The 26,027-nt window shown below is 32.8% G+C and overlaps 2 protein-coding genes across 9 annotated transcripts in view; one reads left to right on the forward strand and one right to left on the reverse strand.

Annotated features, from left to right (window-relative positions):
* The window catches only part of LOC149791818 (ADP-ribose pyrophosphatase-like), a 43,783-nt gene extending 38,337 nt beyond the window's left edge, over positions 1-5,446 (forward strand). For both annotated transcript variants that reach the window (XM_089970333.1, XM_089970332.1), the window contains one exon: positions 3,539-5,446. In XM_089970333.1, coding sequence (XP_089826459.1) covers positions 3,539-3,655 — 117 coding nt within the window. In that variant the 3' untranslated portion in view covers positions 3,656-5,446. The remainder of the gene's footprint in view (positions 1-3,538) is intronic.
* The window catches only part of LOC149791819 (transient receptor potential cation channel subfamily M member-like 2), a 104,178-nt gene continuing 81,067 nt past the window's right edge, over positions 2,917-26,027 (reverse strand). For 5 of the 7 annotated variants that reach the window (XM_089970327.1, XM_089970326.1, XM_089970328.1 and 2 more), the window contains 5 exons: positions 25,110-25,236; positions 19,465-19,642; positions 17,123-17,207; positions 14,902-14,956; positions 8,990-13,123 (listed from right to left, as the gene is read on the reverse strand). In XM_089970327.1, the coding sequence (XP_089826453.1) occupies positions 14,943-14,956; positions 17,123-17,207; positions 19,465-19,642; positions 25,110-25,236 (404 nt within the window). In that variant the 3' untranslated portion in view covers positions 8,990-13,123; positions 14,902-14,942. Of the gene's footprint in view, positions 3,456-8,989; positions 13,124-14,901; positions 14,957-17,122; positions 17,208-19,464; positions 19,643-25,109; positions 25,237-26,027 lie in introns of those variants that run through there. The other 2 variants (XM_089970330.1, XM_089970329.1) reach the window with 2 other exon arrangements.

Raw genomic sequence — 26,027 nt, forward strand, 5'->3', positions numbered from 1 at the left:
TCCAAGTTTCCAATGTTGCAAGAAGTTGTCCCACACATACAATATCGTCTGCTACCCAACGTGTCAACTTGCCACTAGAACATAAATTCTCAAGAAATTCCCAAGCATATACACCTCTCCCTCGATAACTCGAGCACAACAGGGTCCACAAACACAGACCATTCTATAAGCAAGGTGCGAGTTACTGAGGGACCTCCAATAATTGGAAAAAAATCACTTTGACATCGAGAAAACTGGGGGGGGGGGGGGGGCGGACCACATTAGGGACCTGGGCTGTTTATTGACTGAATCCTCATTTTACAATCATGTCAATAATAATTTTTAATAACGTGCTTTTTTTTAATGAAGTTGTTCGTTATTCTGTTTAAATAACATTTATTTTCAAAATGTCCCACATACGAAAGCTCGTTCCAACTGGTTTCAACAACCATCACGTGTATGCATAAAAATCTGTGTATTACATCACTGCTTTTTGTTTTCTTGGTGAGTCTGGTTCCTGGAGTGGTGTTTAATATTATCCTGCCAAATCGGGAGCCCCAAGGGTAGAGAACTAGACTAACTATTGATAACTGCCAAACAAGATTCCTTTTTTTCAAAAACATGAGACATTTATTTCATGTGACAATCATCTGTGTCGAAACTCAATTTTTTATTGTTCGGTTAGTACAATATTAATGTCATGATTTCATTGGAAGTAATAATGAAACTTCTTATCATCCTTGAGGATATCTCCAAGTGCCAGTTCAAGAATTCTCTGAAACTCGCTTGCCCATAATGGAATGTATCTGTGAAATCAAGCTCTTTATTTTACGAAATATTCATTTCGCTTGGCTGCCTTCTTATCTTTGATCACAGTTATGAAAGAGTCGGTTAATTTAAGGTAGTTTATGTAACATACACAATAACATTTATAAGTGTTCGAACGATCAAATGAAGTGAGTTCACCTGATACATGACCAGGACAGCTAGATTTTAAGTTTGTTGGGTTTTCGTTCCTTTTAACTTTTCTTTTATTCCACCTCCTTTATTTTATTCAAAAGACATAATTAATGTGATAATACAAAGGAGACCAGCTTTTAATTCAGTGCAACAATACAGCAAATACTTCTGCAAGTCAGTTATCAAAACACAGTCAGCCCTTAATTAGGTTTTCATAGAAACGCTTGCGGACATAACTGTTATGGTAGATTGACGCATTTCACGTTTAATTTCAAGAGGACACATTGCATTTATGACAATTACACTTGAAAGGAACTAAAAGATAAGAACTAGAACACAAATTTCAATTGATACAAAAAAATTTATTTTGTATTTATTAAAGTACTGCCTCCACTCTGCATAAGTGACATTTTCATTGATCGAAATTTCCTTACATATCGTTAATTGTTGTATACTAGGAATGTCGTTTGGAAAGAAAATAAAAAATTGTATGACCTATTTTTAAATTTGATATTTCATAGCGTTGATTAAAATTTTCAGGTCCTGTCTACCGTTTTCGAAGGGGCCCCGAGTGGCCTAGTGGTCTAAAGCGCTCTTCGTTACGGATCACTGACATCTCACCTCTGTCAGCGGCGGTTCGAGTCTAAGATTCAGCCAATGTGGGTATGTGAGAAAGCTTGCCAGTAGCTTCTCATGGGTCGGTGGTTCTTCCCAGGGTTTTTCCCGGGTTCTTCCTCCACCATTAATACTGGCCGCCATATATAGCCTATCCTGTGCTGAAAAATGGCGTTAAACCCCACAACAACAACAACCGTTTTTGATGATAAAAAGAGCGATACATCAAAGTTTCTATTACCAATTTTGATTGCAATGTCTTCAAGTTCAACAAATAAGGATAAATGTTTGGAGTATTTTCTGGTTTTAAAAAATGGGATCCACGCCTAACCCCGCGTTATAAGCGGGTTCACGAGTTATCAGGGTGTGAATTATCGACGGAGTGTTGTAGTCTGTTTCTAAATTCTTTAGTAATTTTTTTCACCATCATTAAGACATTGTAAACACATTACATCCTATTCATTGTTGTTTCTCTTCTGCATAATAATTATTTTTTTATAAAACGTTGAACTTTTACTAACATTTTTACAAGGTGGGTTTAGTTTGCTTAATATCTCTTGCCATTTATTGGCATTTTTACTTTGAATTTTTTTAAAAAACACTATAAACTTGACCTAGTTACTCGCTGAACTGCTGACAGAAACAGTCCAAAGTAATGTATTTCATTTCTATAGCCTGATGGATAAACATTACATCTTTTCAATGCTGTGCGCAGAATAGGCCGACAAATCGCAAGTCAGGAAAACAAGGGTGTGGTATCCCCTGTGTCCAAAATTAATATTATTTTGAACAGAATATTCTGGTGACAATAGCTCTTTTTTCAAATGGTAAGCATTGCTGTATTTTATTTTCATCAATCGGTCAAATTCGGTATGTGTTTTACTTCAATATTGGAGACGGAAACCATAAGAGCACAGAAATGCCAGACAGCATTCTATGATTGTCAAGTGTGTCACAAACGGCAACTATTATCATGTTCATATTTAAGTTGTTTTAAATTTGTAGACCCATTAAATTCATGTTGCTAATGATTAACTCTTGTGATTTTTTTTTCATTTTAATTTATCCACTATTAGATCTATCTATCGTTCATTCGTTCAATCAACAATGTTTCTCGAAAAGAGTGTTGATCTTTTGTATTAAAAAAAACCCGTCTAATTTGGATAAAACAATAAAACTTGAATGTCTCCAATTGAACACACAAATTAGTGACATAGTACACAGTGTGTGAAGTGGTACACGTGCAAAGCGAACGGAAACCATGTGGAATAATGTTTTTGATGATCTCCTCAATATACTGTAATTAATCCTGAAATTAATCTTGCTCAATGAGGAAAAAATAATCAAAGTACACCGTTATGAAGAGATATTTATTCACAGTTAATCTCAGCACAATTATAAATTGAGTATTGAACACTATAACCTGCCAACCCACCCACCCCCTTTTGCCTTTATGTCGATCTCTTTATTGGTTTCGGCTTTTTTGATAGGTCCCTCTATAACTCGCGCCTCACTTATAGTACAGGCGATGATTTGGACCCTGATGTGCGCGAGTTATCGAGGAAGAGGTGTATATATCTTTGCCACTGTCATCTTTGCATGGAATCCTCAGCTTCTACGGTACCAGCGGCTGCTGTTGTTGTAATATGCAAATATTGTTCCTGTGAGCTATTTATAGAACTCATAAACGTCAGTTTTAAAATTCTGGAAGTTTGACAGGCTTTCTATGCAAGCTCAAGCTCAAGTGTTTGACATGTACTTTGTAAGTCAGAACATTAAGTTTTTACATGAACATTTTGGAACTTCTGTAATTTTATATTTTTCAGATAAAGTTATGGATTTTTTTGCTAAATATTTGTTTTCTTGGTGCTGACTTCTACCTCTGTGCGATGTATGATATTCTGAAATGATACAATAATGTAGATTAATTGGAATGTTTTACTGTTAATATTTTCAATGTTTAACATTATACTTTGTCTTCCAGGCCGATGCTTCGAATTACCCAGCAACATGGTTGACTGCTTCCAGCAAGTTGCCACTCTATGGTGCTCATAGCTACTTTATTAAACTGGTGGCTGAAATATTGGATGCCTCCTTCTAATGGCAGACAAAATGAATGTAACATGATTCTAGATCAAGAGCAATTTCAGAAAATCAGTCAATCTCGTTTGAGACCTCAAGTGGAATAGATGCTGATCTTTACCTAGATCTGCATATCACAAGTGTCCTCTGGAACATTCTGGCATGGCTGCACTATAACTTCCAAATCCTGTCTTAATGCATGAAAACGTTTAAAGTGTAGCTAGAGATTGATTTCTTTATGCTTTCATTAAACATGGCAGCTGGTATAATATGGCATTGCATATGACTCTAGGGTAATGCGATATGTATCATGTAATTATTATTATGTAATACTGAGTGGGATATACAAACAATTTTGCCCATTTGTGTATCTGTATGTTTCTTAATAAATATTTTATTGAGCATAGTGAGACTTCCAAAGAGTTAAAGAATTTTCAACTAAACTTGGTTCATATGTCACGAACTTTGAGTAGGTGTCTTTTGATTCATATAATTTTTCATCATTTAAATTTGTTGTGGTCATGGAAACATTGTATTGTAAGTGATATATACAATGAGCATGCTGCATGTTTCATCATGAGATTTTGAATAAGCTGAGACAGATGAGATATCTCATCTATCTATAACCATTTGTGTTATAATGTTATAGGAAACATCTATCTATAACTATTTGTGTTATAATGTTATGGGAAACATCTATCTATAACCATTCGTGTTATAATGTTATGGGAAACATCTATCTATAACCATTTGTGTTATAATATTATAGGAAACATCTATTTATAACCATTTGTGTTAATGTTATAGGAAACATCTATCTATAACTATTTGTGTTATGATGTGATGGGAAACATCTATCTATAACCATTTATGTTATAATGTTATGGGAAACATCTATAACCATTTGTGTTATAATATTATAGGAAACATCTATTTATAACCATTTGTGTTAATGTTATAGGAAACATCTATCTATAACTATTTGTGTTATAATGTTATGGGAAAAATCTATCTATAACCATTTTGTGTTATAATGTTATGGGAAACATCTATCTATAACCATTTGTGTTATAATATTATAGGAAACATCTATTTATAACCATTTGTGTTAATGTTATAGGAAACATCTATCTATAACTATTTGTGTTATAATGTTATGGGAAGCATCTATCTATAACCATTTGTGTTATAATGTTATGGGAAACATCTATCTGTAACCATTTGTGTTATAATATTATAGGAAACATTTATTTATAACCATTTGTGTTATAATGTTATTGGAAACATCTACCTATAACTATTTGTTATAATGTTATGGGAAACATCTATCTACAACCATTTGTGTTATAATATTATAGGAAACATCTATTTATAACCATTTGTGTTAATGTTATAGGAAACATCTATCTGTAACTATTTGTGTTATAATGTTATGGGAAACATCTATCTATAACCATTTGTGTTATAACGCTATGGGAAACATCTACATGTATCTATAACCATTTGTGTTATAATATTATAAGAAACATTTATTTATAACCATTTGTGTTATAATGTTATTGGAAACATCTACCTATAACTATTTGTTATAATGTTATGGGAAACATCTATCTACAACCATTTGTGTTATAATATTATAGGAAACATCTATTTATAACCATTTGTGTTATAATGTTATGGGAAACATCTATTTATAACCATTTGTGTTATAATGTTATAGGAAACATCTATTTATAACTATCTGTGTTATAATGTTATAGGAAACTGAAACTTTCTGTTCTGTAGGTACAATAAAATTCATTTTAGATCATTGTTTCTTTCGTCTGTATAAGTCTAATAGTTCATAGAAAAATATGTTTCTGATTATACAATTTTTTTAGTCCATTGAAACAATGCTCATCTTTGATAATTCACTGTTCATATGTAATTGCGATAAGTTTACAATATTTATTTTAAAACAGCACAATTAACATACAGATAAACAAACCCTGCATGTATATATTTTCATTACACAATGAAAACTTTCTATAAGCTTAAACATTTTGCACATACATTCAGTAATTTTAATTTTTGATTGAAAAATGTTAATATCCTTATTGGAAAGGTATATTGTATATATGGATTTCAATTGACCTAATTTGTCCCTATATATTTCAATTGCTGTTGCTACTCTTGCCCAATTTGCTACAAAGCTGCAGCAGCTTTAGTTCATATGTTACCATGAACGGCTATATAAGACTGTTTTGGAACCGTATTCATTACATACCTGTCCCATAAGACGACTTTCTTTTGATCTTAGCAAGCTAATGATATAGATGTTCCAGTTACCTTTTTGAGATTGTACAGCTGTTTGTAAGCTTACAATCTGGTAAACCAAAGAGTTTCACGATCTCAGTCAAATTCAGTGTTCAGTGTAAGATCTTTATTAGTAAAGTTATTGTTTCAGTGAGTTATAACGCATTAAAACAACTGAGAATAATGTTTAAGTCATTTAGTTTTGAAGACATGCAATGAATGAAAGTGATCAAGATCCTGCATCTAAGTACGGGGTAACATGAATACGTGTATTTATCATTTTGTTGATGACTCCACATAACAAAGTTTTGATAATCTGATAATAATAATAATAATAATAATAATAATAATAATTATTATTATTATTATTATTATAATTACACGAAAATTAATAATTATATAGTAACAACATCAGCAGCAGCAAAAGCAATGAAAACAAACAGTAAGTAGAATCAGATAATGATATTCATGGCACAACTTTTGTCACAAAACAATTTTGAAAGACGAACCTGGACTGAGAGGTCACATGTACAAATTCATATTATTCCTTATCCCATTGGTGGTGGCTGTTGACATGCTTCATTCTTATTCTTTTATTTTGGCATAATATGAACAGTGTGTTTCACCAGCTTGCAGTGACAGATGTCAGATACAGTAAGCGTTAATTATCTGTTCATACTAGGAAGGAATGAGTACATATTTAAACTCACACAGTGGTACTGAATGGTTGGTACAAAACAATATCAGATGTGACGTGATAAATTTGGTACATGTTTCCAAATATATCTTTGGATTGAAACATTGTCATTTCTAAAGACTTCAAAATATCTTTGGATTGAAACATTGTCATTTCTAAAGACTTCAAATATATCTTTGGATTGAAATTGTCATTTCTAAAGACTTCAAATATATCTTTGGATTGAAACATTGTCATTTCTAAAGACTTCAAATATATCTTTGGATTGAAACATTGTCATTTCTAAAGACTTCAAATATATCTTTGGATTGAAACATTGTCATTTCTAAAGACTTCAAATATATCTTTGGATTGAAACATTGTTATTTCTAAAGACTTCAAATATATCTTTGGATTGAAACATTGTCATTTCTAAAGACTTCAAAATTGTATTTGCCTAATATTACCAATGTCCATTGTTTATATTTATAGTTTACTGTAAAAGGAAAGGAAGTGATCGATAAAAAGCAGGATCGCTTTTGCAAATGTGTGCAAATTAACACTTAAATGTCGGAATTTAATTAATATATGCAAATTCCAATCAGAATGTGGTGTGCATTTGATTGCTTTATTAGCACTTAAAGAAAATCTTTTAGTTTATTCAAGTCTTGTAAACAAAATCAAAGTGGTTTTGTTTTGGTATAAGGCCATTTTCAGAAACAAACCAGTAGAGATAGAAAGATAGGTACCAAAAGTTTTACATGAGCTGTGGTTGTTCCAGATCTGTCTGTGAATAAAAGTGTAAAAATACAACAGTATTAAATCACACAGCCATTAAAGTCCCAGTATTGAAAACCTTTCTTAACCTACATTGTATTTAATAGACTGCTGATGGGATTTTACATCAAGGTCACATCCTTTCAGATACATCCACCTAATTGACGCCTTACCTTACCCTTATTTTTAGAATGTTCTAGCAACAAATCAAGCTTAAGCTCAAAGTTTAACAACTGTAACTTCAATCAAAATTAAGTTAGAAACGTGGAACATTCACTGACCTAGACATCAAGGCTCAAAACATTGTATGTGCAGGAATGTTGATTGGGTCTGATGCACTCTTCTGAATCTCATGATGGGTAAATAATGTGACTCACTTGGTTATTACTGCGGTGGATCCATGATTAAACAAACATGAGTTTGAATCCCAGCATCAGAATACCCAAGATCAACTGTAATAATTTGTCTTTCAACAGATACTTTAACTACCTTGGGTCAAAATAACCAGCATGTGTTGATGTACTGTAAAGCAACAAAAAAGACTCCAAGTATCATATTTAACTGTGTTTTTGTGAGGCTGAGCTTGAGCATCTTGAACAAAACATTTCAAGAATATGGGTCTAGTTTAGATGTGAAATGAATCACACAAAAAACCCACAAATACTACAATGCAGAAAGACATTGAGTTGCCATAATTTGATCTTACTTTGAGTTTATTACTGCACAGTTTTAATCACACAACATTTCATTATTAGTAGTATACATTACCGCTGCTTCCTTCCAATGGATTTCAGTTGAGTTTTTATTTTTACCAAAATACAGATAATCAGTGTTTTGGTATACATGTTTATCCTAAAGGTCTTTAAATGAATTCATGGCAATTCCAATATGGCTACAGATCCAAAGTCTTAAATTACTGTTAGAGTATTGCAATTCCAATGCTTAATTAAAGAAATGAATCAGTCCTCTCAAAAACTCTTCCAAAACTGACAGTACTTTTAAGAATATCTAATTCTAAGTATTAATTCTCTTATATACAAAACTTGTGCACAATAGTGAGAAATGTAATACAGGGCATTGAATCAGTCATCTTGTCATTTCAAAATACTCTCAATAAACAGGTCCGATGTTTTAATTCTGGCTAATCCGAACCTAGGTCAGTTGCCTTTTTAGACAACCCTGACTGCCATTCAAAGGAACCCATGTCCTTGTTGGATCCCATGACGATTACTTGAACAGCAGTACAGCACAACCTTAGAGCTTTATGAATGTTATTGATGCACTTTATACAGAATGGGTCTAACAAGTGCGAACTTGCTATAATCATTGAATGTCAGCATTAAAAATATTAACTAAATGACCCTTACACAATATATTATTATGAAAAAAAATATAGATATACATGTGTCATATCATATAGTAGACATTGCTGCTATCTTCAGACACTGTTATCACTATTATGCCATTACTAATGCAATAACGTTTAGACTTATAGACTACTTGAACAGAAAATTTAGCAGAACGCTCTATCTCTACTCAATTGTAGTTTTGTTTTTTCCAAATACTAAGGAATGACACCTAAGAAATAAAACAAGTCACTGTATGCACCTTTTCAAATATTTTAATATACAGGTGTTTATATAAATGAATTGACAAAGTACATTTCATGCCTGTGGAAGCAAACATTTAAGAGAAATGGAGTTAAACACCAGCTTTACATAATCTGGATATCTCACTGTAACCAACTTATTAAACAAAAGACTGAGATCAATTATTTTTTTAATAAATGGAACATAATAGGTCAATGTAACCTACTTTTACCAGTGATGAATGAAACTTTATATAATGATGACTGTCACAACTTTTATTTACAGTAGTGTCTGTGAAAAAAAGCTTATTAAAATTTTGTACAAATTACAAGATAAACATACTGAAAAATACGATGCTTTGATCAACTCTTGCTAATAATGGGTACAGTTTATAAAGATAAAAAATACCAACTTTCATTTTTGAACTTTGCACCAGTATCCAAGATCTCATAAACTGAGCTTAATGCAAACAAAGAACATAATTAACAGAAAATGAAATATAGGTCATTGTCCAACTTATCTGTAGCGGGTAAAGAATAGTCTCATCAAGTTTTATGACTGTATAATCAACATTGTGAGGAAATATTAACTAGAGGCATGGAGATATATTTAGTCATGGGAGCATGATACCAGGTCTTTGTGACTTACTTTTGTCACTTTGATTACTGTACAACAAGAGTTGTAGATTAATCAATGTTCATGTCTGAGCCATTACAAAAATGATGCCTATGTTACATTTTTGGCTTCAAAGGAAAATAAGTTTCATCATGCTTCATGTATAAACTGGTAAACACCCACACAAGTAGATATGATCTTCTTCAGCCAATTTTGCAAACACGATATATATTTGAAATTAATGGTTAAATGAAACCAAACTGATGACATTATGTAAAAAGTTATTGAGGCTAGAATTTAACATCTTATAATACAAAGTACAAAAAATGTTTCCAGTTGGCTGACCATCCCTGTTTTTCATTACAGACCCGAGCATTATTTTTGTCCCCAGGGGAAATAAAAAAAATTTAAAGAAAAATTTTATTTTCTTTTTAAAAAAAGTATATATTCCTGAAATTTGTGAGCTGGTTTAGCCCTTACTTAAATTGCTTAGTAAACTGTATATAATAATCATTAGAATACTTGTAATGTTTAAAAAAAAACTACGTACCTACCCTAATTTTAAAACCAGTGCAACAGGAAACACGTGTGGGGGCCAAAACACCCACATTTTCCTTTCTTTCTGTGTGTAATGCTTACCAAATAAGATGTTGTGAATTTAAAACTTATGGCAGCAGCAATCTTTAAAAACTACTTTTCTTGTATCTTTGTGTTCAATCTTTCTTTTAAACTCATTCTTCCCAATTTTTAAAATATTTTCTTTACTTTTTTCTTTTAATTTTCAAACTTTCTTTTTTATTATTTATTTCATAACGCACTACTAAAAACTAAGGCATTCTGATTATGTTCTGATAGCAGAACGAAATTTATAAATTGTAATGGAAATGTATAATTTGTATGCAAATTTCCAGTTCCTGTGGTGTAAACAATAGTACAACTTCTTTATACCAACATCTTATAAATAATCACCCACATTTGTCTTTCTGTGTGTCCCAGCTGCCAACCAAAGAGGTAGCTAGTTTCATTCCAAATTTGTTTTTACATTTTTTTGGTATTTTTTACCTTCTAACTTTTGTACAGTAGCATCAGTGAAATAAAGCTTATTAAATTGTATACAATGTTACAAGATAAAGATGCATGAATGTTGAAAAATATGTTGCTTCAACCAGCTCCTGCTAATAATGGGTACAGTTTATAAAGGTTAAAAAAGCCAAGTTTCATGTTTGATTTTTGTTGTTGTTCTAGGGTTTAACACCATTTTTCAGCACAAGATAAACTATACATGGCGGCCAGTATAACTGGTGGAGGAAGAACTCTGGAAAACCCAGGGAAGATCCACCGACCCACGAAAAGCTACTGACATTCATGTTTGAACATTACAACAGTATCCAAGATCTCAGAAAGTGACCTTATTGTAAACAAAGAACATAATTAACCGAACCTGAAATGTAGGTCACTGTCCAACTTTTTTGTTTGCAGATGGGTAAAACAAACTCTTGAAACGAATAATCTTATCAAGTTTCATGACTGTATTATCAGTATTGTGGGGAATTATTAACTAGAGGCATGGAGATATATGTAGTCATGACTGTATAATCAGCATTGTGGGGAATTATTAACTAGAGGCATGGAGATATATGTAGTCATGACTGTATAATCAGTATTGTGGGGAATTATTAACTAGAGGCATGGAGATATATGTAGTCATGACTGCATAATCAGTATTGTGGGGAATTATTAACTAGAGGCATGGAGATATATGTAGTCATGACTGCATAATCAGTATTGTGGGGAATTATTAACTAGAGGCATGGAGATATATGTAGTCATGACTGCATAATCAGTATTGTGGGGAATTATTAACTAGAGGCATGGAGATATATGTAGTCATGACTGCATAATCAGTATTGTGGGGAATTATTAACTAGAGGCATGGAGATATGTAGTCATGACTGTATACTCAGTATTGTGGGGAATTATTAACTAGAGGCATGGAGATATATGTAGTCATGACTGTACATGTATACTCAGTACTGTGGGGAATTATTAACTAGAGGCATGGAGATATATGTAGTCATGACTGTATAATCAGTATTGTGGGGAATTATTAACTAGAGGCATGGAGATATAAGTAGTCATGACTGCATAATCAGTACTGTGGGGAATTATTAACTAGAGGCATGGAGATATATGTAGTCATGACTGTATTATCAGTATTGTGGGGAATTATTAACTAGAGGCATGGAGATATAAGTAGTCATGACTGTATTATCAGTATTGTGGGGAATTATTAACTAGAGGCATGGAGATATAAGTAGTCATGACTGTATTATCAGTATTGTGGGGAATTATTAACTAGAGGCATGGAGATATAAGTAGTCATGACTGTATTATCAGTATTGTGGGGAATTATTAACTAGAGGCATGGAGATATAAGTAGTCATGGCTGTATAATCAGTATTGTGGGGAACTAATAACTAGAGGCATGGAGATATATGTAGTCATGAGAGCATGAGACCAGGTCTTGGTGACTTACTTTTGTCACTTTCATTACTGTACAACAAGTTTCAGATCAAGCTATGTTAAATGTGAAGAAAAAAAACTAATGTTTATGTGTGTGCTGTTTGCATTACAAAAATGATGCCTATGTTACATTTTGGGCTTCACAGGAAAGTAAGTTTCATCTTGCTTCATGTGCAAACTGGTAAACACCCCCACACAGTTTATTTTGCATTAACTATAGTAAAACTTCTTTATTCCAACATCTTATGTATATATGTACACCACTATTTGTCTCTGTGTTAAAAATTTAAATCACAAACACTTTCTATGTGCCCCCAGCTGCCGAACAAGAAGTTGCGAGTTTTTATCCTAAATTTTGTATTACTTTTTTTGTATTTTTTTCTTCAAACTTTCTTTTAAACTGACACTCGTCCCAATTTTTTTATTTTTTTAAAATACTTTTTTAAAATTCTTATCATTGGAAGACAATTAACCTAGTTTTGAAAATAAATATGGCTGGTCATACTGAACACTATCTGCCTGTAAATGCCCATAGTGTTTCCTCAAACAATGAAGTTTAAAGACCAATACAACACATTCAACGTAAATTCCATCTCCAGCATAATCTTCATTTCAGCAAATGATACAAAACTTCACTGTACAGCTGCTTAGCTCTAATTTCTATAAAACTTTTAAATACAAACAACACTATATTTAAAATGATAAAATAGTCAACAATGTTAAAGATTCATACATAATGCACCATCTCATGTAAGACTAATAAAATGATAACATTTCGGTTATCAAGTTCACTAAATCTATTCAACTGTTTTCAAATATTTTGTATCAAGAAAGGATCATATAATGTTCTGTTTGGTCACACTATAAAACAGCAATATTTTTCCATGCATACAAGAATTAAACCATGGATGAATACGCTTCATTTATTTGATGTATATTTCAGGCTGAATCCATCTGGATCAAGACGATTTTCAACCCAAACCTTTCCCTCATCCCTTGGTGTCTGTTGTTTCTGAAAAAAAAATACACATTAATTTTTGTTTCTGATTATATTCAGACTTTGCAATTAGATCCCCAGAAACATGCACATACTCTGTGTGTGTGTGTGTGTGTGTGTGTGTTTGATTTGGATTTTTAAAATGGCTTTAACAATTGTCCAGTCATGTTGCTACGATGTCTGCAGTGTGGCAGTTTGTAGTGATGTCTAGCACTGGGGCATCATGCCAGAGTCACATAACATGATGTCCCACCCAGCCACATTATCCTGACATGAGGTTGACCACTCCTAACACTAACCTCTTAATGCTGAGCGCCAAGCACGGCAGCTGGTAGTACTATTTGTTTAAAAGTTTTTGGTATGACTCAATCAGGGTTCTAACCTGCGACCTCTAACATCTGAGGTGGATGCACTAACCATCTAGGCCACCAGAGCGATCGCATACTGTATCTTATTGTTAAATGTGGTAAAGCACATGCCCCAAACATAAGGATATATAAAACAGAAGCACACAAAGGAATTCTAGGTAAGCACAAATAACTGACAGAACAAAGTTAATTTTTCCTCTCAGCCCTTTGATTGAAAACTAAGGTGATATCATCATCATCAACACTATGATGAAGCTTTTGTGCAATACAGAATCACTAAAACTAGTAATACAAACTTCATAACGCTTGCTATATTTAACATTTAAGGAGTAACAATCACTTCCCCTTTATTGGCATAAATCACCATTTGTGGTGGTGTGACAAGAGTGATGGAGGTAAAGGCCATCTGGCCAGGGTTGGTGCTGGCTTTAAAAAAGTTGTCGCCAAAAAAAAATCACCAACCACAATATCTTGTCACCAATTTTTTTTTTAAAATGTTGCCATTTTCATAATACAGTACTCTCCATTTATCTCAACAGCATTGGGACCAAGATAATATTGTCGACATAAGCGGATGTTTACATAATAAAGAGGGGACTGAAAATAAATTGAAATTTTGCATACAATTAAATGAAATTTTTAAGAGATGACATGTCATCCGAGACTTAGGATTAAAGCAGAGAAAAAAATGGAAATTTTGATTAAATGAAGACAGTCTGAAATATATGTGTGAAACTTGTTTTATCAGTAGAACAGAACAGCTAATTGCATTTCTTATAGATTTTGTAATTCTATTTCTAAGAGAAAGTGTATCATTTAAATGTCATGTTCAATTTCATTTTGTTTATGTAATAGATTAAATTGTTATATTTTACATACAATGGATTGTGTTGTTCCATTCTTAGATATAATGTTTCTGCTCAGATCTCTGTTATTCCATCCATTAATTTCATATTTTACATTGTTATTTACTCAATTAGGGTGATAACACCACAGTCAATCATCTCTTTGATAACGATAACCAACAAAAGTGCCATGTAACAACATGTAACAAGTGGGGTATCCTCTCACAATCAATTAGTGTCTTTCTCATATCCAAGCCATTTACATGTTTTTGTCAAGGCATTGGGTATACATGTACATCAAACTCGATGTATAAATACCATTTTCAGTCTTTCAGACCTAACCACCCTGACTTTTGATACCTAACAATTAATCAGAATCTAATCCCAAATACATCCTAATCAAAGACAAGTTTGGTAACCACAGACTGTGGAGAGTTTAACTTATTCTATAGAAAATAAAGAACAAGCAGACTGACAGCTGGAAAACAGGTGCACATATAATAATATTACATGGTTGTAGTATAAAAACTGTAACAAGAAACATTAACATGGCCATATATTGCTAGAAGGTAAAACTTACATTTATCTATTCCAGGGGTCTCAGACACATGGCCCATGGAGTTATTTCCTGTGACCTGTAAATACATATGGAATTTGTAAAATAATTAATAATGCATAATTTTTGTCACAGCCAGCCTGTTTTGATACAAATTTGATTGTTACAACGCTTACTTCTTGTTTCCAACATCTCAGCTGGCTACCTTTTTTTTATATCAGCCATCCTCTAAAAATAAACTTAATTTAAAAAATAAATTTTAACTTTATTATTACTATCTCATTCATAAACATGAAGTGGCTAATACACTTTTATTTTCACAAGAACAGAAGAAAATATTGTTCTTCTTTTGGGCGACACTAGATATAAAGGTTGCTTGTATGTCAGCCAAAGGTTGCATTTCTGCTAATTATGTCAATAGAATGTACATGCTCTTCACAATTAAGTGTATATATGGTCTATGCTCTTTTCACAATTAATTGGTTAGGGAGCACTCACCAGTTATTATCTACTTTTGAGAGAGTCACGTATGTAAGGTGAAGTTGTTTGCATTTAAAACATGCACAGTGGAGAGAATGTTGGCATTCCTCTATTAGCTACTTTAATGTAATGTGGCTGACATTTCTTTGGATATTGTACTTTTGGAAATTGTACATAATCTAAGCACACTGCTAACTAAAATGACTGCTCCCTTGTGCTAAAAAAATCAGCCTGAACTAGTCTAAAGTACACTATCCTGGGTAGATATTAAGATAGGGAAAATGAAATTTTGCCAGACTAGACAATACAGCTTCTGAAAGTGCAATTAATGAATTACCAAATAAATAAAATGTAAGAAAAGTTATTAGTTCTTTTTTTACAATTTACCTTTGAAGATCAGGAAGTGAAAATGACCAAGTGCAGCTAGCACTTTTTTTAAAGGTGCACATCTGGAGTAAGGCCAAGCTGTATACTTTATAACTCATATTACACCCATCAATCATACACCAAAATAAAGGGAATTAAAGGTTCTTTGAACTATATTTAAGATATTCAAGATTTTTTTAAACAGCCAGTATAACCCAGGAAAAGTCTTTTTCAAAATTCTAAATTAATGCAAAATACAAAACTGTAGAGAGCCACTTTATATGGTCTATGGTCTTCACAATTAAGTGTTTATATGGTCTATGGTCTTCACAATTAAGTGTTGATATGGTCTATGGTCTTCACAGTTAAGTGTTTATATGGTCTATGGTCTTCACAATTAAGTGTTTATATGGTCTATGGTCTTCACAATTAAGTGTTTATATGGTCTATGGTCTTCAAAATTAAGTGTTTATATGGTCTATTCTGTTCACAATTAAAAAATTGTATATGGTCTATCCTATTCACAATTAAGTCTATACATGGTCTATGCAGTTATGATTAAGTAAATATATTGCTAATCAAACTGTTAATTGTATGTCATGTGAGGTAGTGTGATGTGATGTGATTTTGATTTTTAACATAGCTTTAACAATTTTTCAGTCATATCGCTACGATGTCTGCAATGTGGCAGTTTATAGTGATGTCTAGCACTGGGGCATCATGCTGCAGACATGTAGCATGATGTCCCACCCAGTCACATTATCCTTACACCGGGCCGACCAGTCCTAACACTAACCTCTTAATGCTGAGCGCTAAGCGAGGCAGCTGTTAGTACTGTTTTTGTAAGTCTTTGGTATGACTCAGCCGGGGATCGAACCCACGACCTCCCACATCCAAGGCGGACACTCTAACCACTAGGCCACCGGAGCAGTCATGTGAGGTAGGATTATGGCAATGTACAGTAGGATAACATTTACACATGGTAGGATAACAGTCTTGTGAAGTACCGGTAGCTTAACAATATCTTAATACTGCACAGTAGGATAATGGTTGTGTAAAGTAGAACAGCAGTAATGTATGCTAGGATAACAGTCACATGAGGTATGAAAACAGTAATGCATTGATGGATAAGTCATGCCAGGTACAATAACAATCACGAGCTAAGGAAAGAAAAATCCCACAATAAAGAACATACAGTTTATAGAAAAACATTATATATATATATATATATATATATATATATATATATATATATATATATATATATATATATATATATACATAACTAGAAGGCAAATATAGGTTAATATTATTTCGAAACATTCATCATTCATTTTATAATAATGAAAACAGTAATAGTAAAAGTAATGCAAAATCAAATCAAGCAAAAATACAATACATTCAACTCTTCCATCAGTCACGTCAGGAATTGTCCATGACGCTCCAAGCTGATGTTCCTTGAGTGACTCTACAATCCAATGCAACTGTAAGGAAATAAATCAAAATACCATCTAATGTCCACTAGATTTTTCACTCAACCAGAGTAAGAAAATTCTTCATTTATTGGGCAATCCTCTAATGTGTGTGTGTGTGTATCTCTTTCATAAAGTTTTTAATAATTACAAATTATTAAAAACTTTGTTTAAAGAATTACCAAAGATTTCCGAAGAAATGTGAAATCTAAAAATTCATTACACATTCTACAAGATACAAATGTACAATAGCAATTCTTCCAGTATGTCCAAAACAACAGCATAAAAGTCAATTAAATCTATCATTTTTCATGAATTTCTTTTCACCATGTACCTCTATTAGTAATCGCTCCAGTGGCCTAGTGGTTAGAGGGTCTGCCTCGGATGCAGGAGGTCGTGGGTTTGATCCCCGGCTGAGTCATACCAGAGACTTAAAAAATGGTACTAGCAGCTGCCTTGCTTGGCGTTCAGCATTAAGAGGTAAATGTTAGGACTGGTCGTCCAGGTGTCAGGATAATTTTACTTGATGGGACATCATGCTACATGTCTAAGGCATGATGCCCCAGTGCTAGACCTCACTATAAACTGCCACATTGCAGACGTCGTTGCGATATGACTGAACAATTGTTAAAGCTACATTAAAAAATCAAAATCACATCACATCACACCTCTATTAGTAAGTGAATTAAAAAAATAATTAAGGAGTAAAATATGTTTATTTGTAATACTTGCCCAATAAAAATGTTAGGAGGACATCAATTACTTCACAAATACAGTCCTCGCAGATGAAAAAAAGATGCTAACATCTGTTGGCTTGTACAAATAAAACTGCTATAGATGTCTGCTGCTAAGACTTAAATCAGATGAGAGTAGTCACCCTTGAGTAGTAGGAGTTGTGTTGATTATTCATCAGAGACTAATGCATGAGTGTCCACTCTTCCACAGTTTTACTGTGAGGAGAACTTTCTTTGGCGTGCCCAAAATTTGATGAGGTAAGTTTTATTAAAGAGACATATTTTAATCCAAAGATTGTTTTTTTCTTCAAATAAATTATCATAACCTGAGTCTTGACACTAGATGGCCTTGAATGGGATTCTGTTCTTGGTAATGAAAGCAGTGGCCAGCATGAGCCATACTAATCCATATTTGTCAAAACTGCATTAGTTTGGGTCAATTGATAGAGCATCCATTTGTTGAATCTGAATGACATTCACCAATGAGGAAGCAAGTGTTATATGAGAGGTTGTGAACCAATGATGTTCCTGAGAAATGTTCAAATGCAGCTGTCTTGTTCAACTAGATCAGTACCCATGATGGATTCCAACAGAGCAGATTTCATTGGATGTGCATAATCAAAATTATACAGATGATCAGACAGATCTTTTGTTTGTCTGACTTCCTCTCTTACAAAGCTAATAGTGATATGGTAGCATTTAATTGTGATTGGTGTCAACTGTTTTTGATCAAAGAGCCAAAGTCACAGAAGTTAGAAACACTAAGATACTCCATTTGACTTTAAAGTGCAGGCCAATCTCACTTGAGTAATTTCTCTATGAATGGTTTGATAACTGTTTGTCCTTGAGGGCTTCTTAAAAAAGATCCTGTTAAAAACATCTGGATGTAAGTATTATAGGCAGGTGCCCCATTAATGACAATTATAGAAATGATCAAATTATAGAAATGATCAAATTACTGAGAATAAAATGATAATTACAGAGTAAACTGTAACAATAGCCAAGTACCAAGATGCAATGTATACATTTTTTACCATTGGAATAAATAGTTCATTGTAATTTTGATGGCATCATGATGCTTATCATATAATAAAATAGAAAGCTGAAAAACAAAATAATGAAATATGATGCAGCTGGAAAAATTCTGAAAGAAAATATACTTCACAGTTATGACATAATGCCTTGATGGATTACTCAGAAGTCTGGTATAAATGCACAAAATGGAAGTCATTAGTGAGACCACTTAAAAGCATGCCAATCAGCACAAGCAAAAATAGGAACTGATGGTTAATGGGATCTGGCATCCAATCCTCTAACCATGGAGAGACCAGTCTAGTCTGACTTCCACCTCAGTAAGCATGTGTAATTGTAACACTTTTATTGCTAAAACAATTCACAAGACATGGCACATCTTTATTCACCTGGAAATACTGATTTTGGAGGTAATGGATGTTATCTTAATGTATTAAGATCAGGTAATGTATTTGAAGAAGAAATCAAATTTTGCTCAATCATAAGGTAATTATTTTACGAACCTGTTTCTCAATGTTTTCTATCCTTTTGCCTAAATCTGTTGAACCAGGTTCAGCACCAGTGTTAGATTTCTGTTCTGACAGGGAATAATTATGACTGGGCCTTGATTGGGCATCCTCCACAGTTACTGCTTGCTGTTGTTCTTGCAGTGCATCAATTTTGCTTAACAGCTGGTCCAGTCTGATTTTAATAATAATAATAATAATGATACTAATACTAAGGTATGGAAGCAATATACAGTAAAACCTGAGTTGACTGACCAACTGTCATTTATAACCAGAATCACCACGAACAGTTTAAATTTTACAATATAAAATACTGTGGCGTAAACAACTGCCTCTTACACAAGCTACCTTGATTTTTTGTACACTGTGTTATACACCATGACTTAAATATCCAGTTTTTGCACACTGTGTTATACACCACGACTTAAATATCCAGTTTTTGCACACCATGTTATACACCATGACTTAAATATCCAGTTTTTGCACACTATGTTATACGCCATGACTTAAATATCCAGTTTTTGCACACCATGTTATACACCATGATTCACTTAAATATCCAGATACTAAACAATACATACTTTTCTCAAAGACTGGACAGTTCATGTATGGATGAAAATTATAAATTGTCCAGTGTATTTGGGACATAACATTGCTTTATGATATACCTATCATTTTTCCGCCCAAATATAAGCCAGCATTTGATTGTCTACCAGTAATCCCTAAAGTACCGGTAGGAAAATGATATTGTTGTTTTCTGATTCCATATTACCATACTCTCAAATGATGCTGAAACTACTTCTTCCTGATATTTCCTCGTTACAAATGAACAAGTCGGAATAAATATGTAATAACCTCACTTGACATACAAATAGAAACATGCAGCATTCTCTTTAACGAATCCAAATCATCAAGATCAAACACTTTTTAAAGGGTCACATGACATTTTACTTAAAATTTGTGTTTGTATGTTAGTTAAAGGAATAATAATTTAAAGTACAGTTTAGAAGGATAAACTATAATTACAGTATTAGTGTAAAATGTTGTCCACAAAATTGCATGGCAATGTTTACTTGTCACATTAGTTACAAGAATAATAATTATAAATATACAACTGAGTCTGAAAAAAAATGGCATGGATGATTTGCATGACACTATTTTTAATTATCATTTTTCATATGACAATTGAAAATAAGCACAGTTACACAGAAAATTAATCCCTTTCAAAATGAGTTGGGAAGAATGCACCAAACACTTGATTCTGTTTTCTAACAACAAAAGCACATATAATCCATTTGGGGATTTTAAAAATATTAAATTTTACAAAAACAGTTGGCTTTGATGTTTAAAAAAATTTAAAATGACCTCCACAGTTATTGGTGACATAAAGTTGAACAATAATTTCACTTAGAGTTTAAACCAGTGTAAGATTTTTTCATTTGCAATTACTTCATATACAATTCAAATATCATGAAATACAGACAAACAAGGTACCATAAAAAACATTTTCCAAGTAAAAAGGCAATTTTTGTAATCCTCATTTAAGCTTTGCAAAGCCACATCTATCATTTCAGTAAACATGTATGTCAATAATTGAATTGTTCATCAACTTAAAGCTAAAACATGAGTGGTAAAGGATCAAGTAAAAAACGCAACCTTGTGTTAGTGTATTTGTAGTTGATAAAGATTTTAATTTACACACCTAAATTCTAACACCGGAAGATGAACTCTTCCCTCTACATTTCCTTTGGACAAAATAGTTTTCCAACTGCAAATACATGGCAAGTTTATCTGTGGAGGAGGTATCTCTGAACTTCAATAGCTAATTCTCCAATGGATTTCTTTTCTTCAAATGCAATTGTAAATAAATTCTGCTTCTTGACCTTGCTTGTGTTAAAAATACTGATAATGTCTGTGCTTTGTTAAAGCCTCCTTTGTACGAATGTTTGAGACCACCCCCACCCCATATGTAGTTCATATTCCATTGGTTTTAAAATAAGGGTAGGTAGATAGTTTGAGGAGGAGTTATACAAATATATATATATATATATATATATATATATATATATATATATATATATATATATATATATATATATATATATATATATATACAGTACAACCCTGCCATAATGTGCCATGCAATAACGTGAATTCAGATATACTGTAGCCACAGCATGGCGCCCGAAATTTTGTATATTCATTAGCACATGCACAAATATTTTTTTGTTCAAAGTTCATGAAATAGTGTATAAAAAATGTATTATCATTTTGGGGAAGAGAATACATATGAATTTGAATATAATATGATTGTGGTTTGGTTCCTGAAATTTTAAATACATGTACAGGTATTTTTCTCGTACCAGGAATATTTATTTTTAAGTATGAGAAATAGTGTGTAAAACATTCATTATCATTTATGGGGAAGAGATTGCAAATGAATTTTAACATAACATGATTGTGGTGTAGCTTCTAAAATTTAACAATTTCACCAGGTTCTTGAAATGTTATGATAAAGTAAACAATATCGGAAATGTTACTTATTACTGATCCATGAGTGAAGTCAGTAAGTCGTCTTTCTGATTGTCTTCAATTAATTCTGTATACAATCATTGCTCAAACAATAGCCAACATGTGTATCTTCTTTAACTGCATGACAACCAAGCAGCAAACAGTGCAGTGGTTGATAAAGATTCTCACAATTTAATAAACATCAAAAACTGAAAGCCGCCAGCATGTTTGCCGGGCTTGGCAGTTTTATTAGTGTACTCTACACTGGTTATCCATTCGATCCAGAATCAAACACAAAATTTGTTCTCTGTGCTATGTTTCACTGATGGACTCCAGTCCAACATTCCCATCCAACCTCATCCATGTGTACACACCAGCAAGATACTAATACGTTCCTCTTCTGACACTCGTATACTCATTATTCCCACTATGAAAATGAAATCATGTGGACGTTTATTGCATACCAGGGCCCAGCAACGTGGAACAAATTGCCCACTGAACTTAGACACAAAGACACAGTGATCTTATTCAAGAGCAATTTTAAAACTCACCTATTTCGATTGCAAGAACAGACTTAAAGACCTAATAATGTTTTCCTTACCTTAAATATTTTCAGCATGTTTTCTGTTTTCTAATTTCATAGTGTTCGGTTTTTGTAATCATGTCCTTATGTGTTGTCCAATGTTGTAAAGCGCTTAGAACTTCTAAAGATTAGGAGCTATACAAAGTCCTCATTATTAAGGAATCCTTGGACTATGTGTCTCAGAATGCTTGTAAACCATGGACATTTCCAAGGATTCCTAGGAAACCTCACAGTAATGGTTACAAAAAACCTTTGAAGTCCAAGGTCAACCTCGGACATTGAGAATAAAAACCTTGGACATTGGAATAAAAAAAAATTGGTCCTTGGACTATTACCTTGGAAAGTCCTAGGAAAATTTGTCCAAGGTTTCCTAGGAAAGCTCAGAACATGTTGTTGTTGACGGGTATAACACCATTTTTCAGCACAAGATAGGCTATAGATGGTGGCCATTATAAATGGTGGAGGAAGAACCTAGGAAAACCCCAGAAAGAACCACCACGAAAAGCTACTGGCAAGAGTTCTCAAATACCCACAATGGCCAAACCCAAGACTTTAACCCACACAGACATAGTTGAGATGGCAATGATCCATAACGGTGAGTGCTTTAGACCACTCAGCCACTCAGGGCCCCTCAGAACATGTACAGCCAGGATGCTTCATACATAAAATGATATTCATGTACATATCAGCAGCACAAAACACTGAAATTTGGCTTATGACTTAAGATGAAGTTCGCATCAGAACGGTTGAAAAGTTATGCACTTTCCTTCTTTCAGTTACATTTTGGAATTTTATTTATTTGTCTGAAAACCGATAGGTATATAACATAAATATCATTATCATAGTAATTTCTTTTGATTGCTAGATCATGCCTTGTCAGCATTAGAACCTCTGGATCATGACTCGATGCTAAGTTGCTTCTCATAATGAATCAGATTTTCTGATGCTGAGAATTCATTGTAATCTAGTAACAATAATTTACATCCATCTATTGTTCAATGCAGGTTTGAACTGGTGAACTGGTCTAGGTAAGGTACAAATGATTCCATTATATAGTTGATTGCCCATAAAGAACACTTTCATTGTAAACAAAATCTGGTTGCCTTTCTGATGCTTAATTTTCGTTTGTAAAACAATGTCATCTGTTTACTCTGTATATGTCCTGCCACTTGTGGTATGTCTGGATCAGCCCTAAATCATATAATTACATGAGTTTAATTTGCGTAAAATCTGGTTTCCTCAACATGTGGCCTAATCTATTTCAGTGATGCATGTTCTTTAATTAACTTAATATATGACAATTTCTGATATATAATATTTACATTGTTTCATAATTGAAAGACTTTCTTTAATAACATAACGTATTATCAAAATGATATATATCCTTCCATACTAGCTTACCTCCAAAAATCTGAAAATACATAATTTCCTTCCAAAACTACACGTAGCAATCTTGACATTACAACTCCAAATATGACAATGACTGCCATAAATAAGTAAATGAGTCAAATCACTTAAACTTGTTCAGTAATAATTACAGAACGCTAGTTGTGTAATGACACTGTATAAGGGCTGAACTAACTACATCTAGTATGAGGCTCTCAAGGGGAAATCCACAATGACATAAAAGTGAGATGACAAGAACTTGTGAAACCTACATGTTGGAGATGTTGATTGTTTAACACAAATAAATCCCAAACTAGTTTAGCTTGATGAAAACAGAAAAGCGAAGAAATAACTTGTATACATGTTTGAAACTTTAACACACTCAAGTTAATTCACTTTACTGAGAATAATAATTGTCTTATAAAAAGTAAGCAGTCATAAGTTGCTGAGTATATCAGTTGTCTATATTGCTGCCTAATGACAAAACTTTCAATAAATCTAGGTGACAATACAGCCAAACAAAGCTCTAGGTGATAATAGAGCCAATCAAAGCTCTAGGTGAAAATACAGCCAATGAAACCTCTAGGTGATAATACAGCCAATGAAAACTCTAGGTGATAATACAGCCAATCAAAGCTCTAGGTGATAATATGGCCAATCAAAGATGTTTTATGGTCAAATATTAATCCATACAAATATGTTTTTGAGTATCAGTAAAAATTTCTAAGTTTAAGTTACAGCTTGAATGCTTTATTTCTTGTTGGCTTTATGAAACATACTTGGTGTTGAGATTTTTGCTACTGAAAATTTTTAAAATACAGTAAATTGCAGGATCTATTATTATTAAAACATTAATGCTCTCAAATTTCGTTCAGATCTTATGACACTAATGAATTTTAAAACTGTGTAACATGTCTATATCATAGGACTCAGGATTGAGATTGAAAACTAAAATTCTAGATATTTAATACATAAATGTTGTCAAATTTATTTGATGTGATCTCATGACATTAATGAATGTCAGAGCTGTGTAACATGTACATCAATGCTGTCAAATTTTGTTGATGTGATCTCATGACATTAATGAATGTCAGAACTGTCTAACAGGTCTATATCATCTGATGACTCAGGACTGAGATTTGAAAATGAGATCCAAACTTACCGTGAAGCTGTTGTTTTTACTCTGTTGTCAATGTTTTCTTGATCTGTTAGCTCCTTCTTATGACGGACCGCATCAGCAATAAGACCTTCCCACTCACGTAGTTCATTTGCATTGGTAAAATGACTGACTGTAAATTAATCGGAGGAAAATTATTAACATTAGGGCATAGTTTATTTATTTCTAACAGATATAATAGCAATGCTTATCCTGTGTTAGCAATTTATATATCATTTTCTAATGACCATATACACAGAGACACACACATACATACAGGGAGACTATGATAAGATTAATTCATTCATTTTCATGGGGTAATCAGTTTCATTGCAATGGTAATATTCTCCCTCACTACTGGGCCAGTCATAATGTCACTTTTCCTGTTATCAGGTTACAAGGCATGGATTCCTTTTTATTTTTTGTAATAGTTAAATTATCTGTGTAATGTATTTCATTATAAGGACCGATCTCGCTGTATGGCAGCATGCTTCATGGCCAGTAATAAAATTAGGCACTGCTGTGCTTATATATACATTAATAGATTTGTGTGGGGTTGTAAGATTTCTTTTATATATATATATATTTGTGTGTGAATACATATATGTATTAATTAATATGCATAGCCTAATATTTGTTATAATCTCTTGCCATTGTTTATCAAAGAGGAATAATTTAAAAGATATTTTAATTTTCATTGATTTGGGAGAGGTCATATTGTCTCAAAGAGAAATATTTAGTTCTTGGGTCTTCACATTCATGGTTTGAAGAAACAAAGAAATATTTGAAGAATGGTACTCAACAAAAAATGTTAATTAAAGTATTCCTTGCAATCATGAAATAGTTATAATATTAGTGTAATATGTAAATACAATCATTGTTTACAGTGGAATACACTGTCAGATTGACATTAAGCCAAAAAAC

This window comes from Sinohyriopsis cumingii, chromosome 9 (assembly GCF_028554795.1).
Source record: "Sinohyriopsis cumingii isolate HCF-2022 chromosome 9, ASM2855479v2, whole genome shotgun sequence".
NCBI lineage: Eukaryota > Metazoa > Mollusca > Bivalvia > Unionida > Unionidae > Sinohyriopsis > Sinohyriopsis cumingii.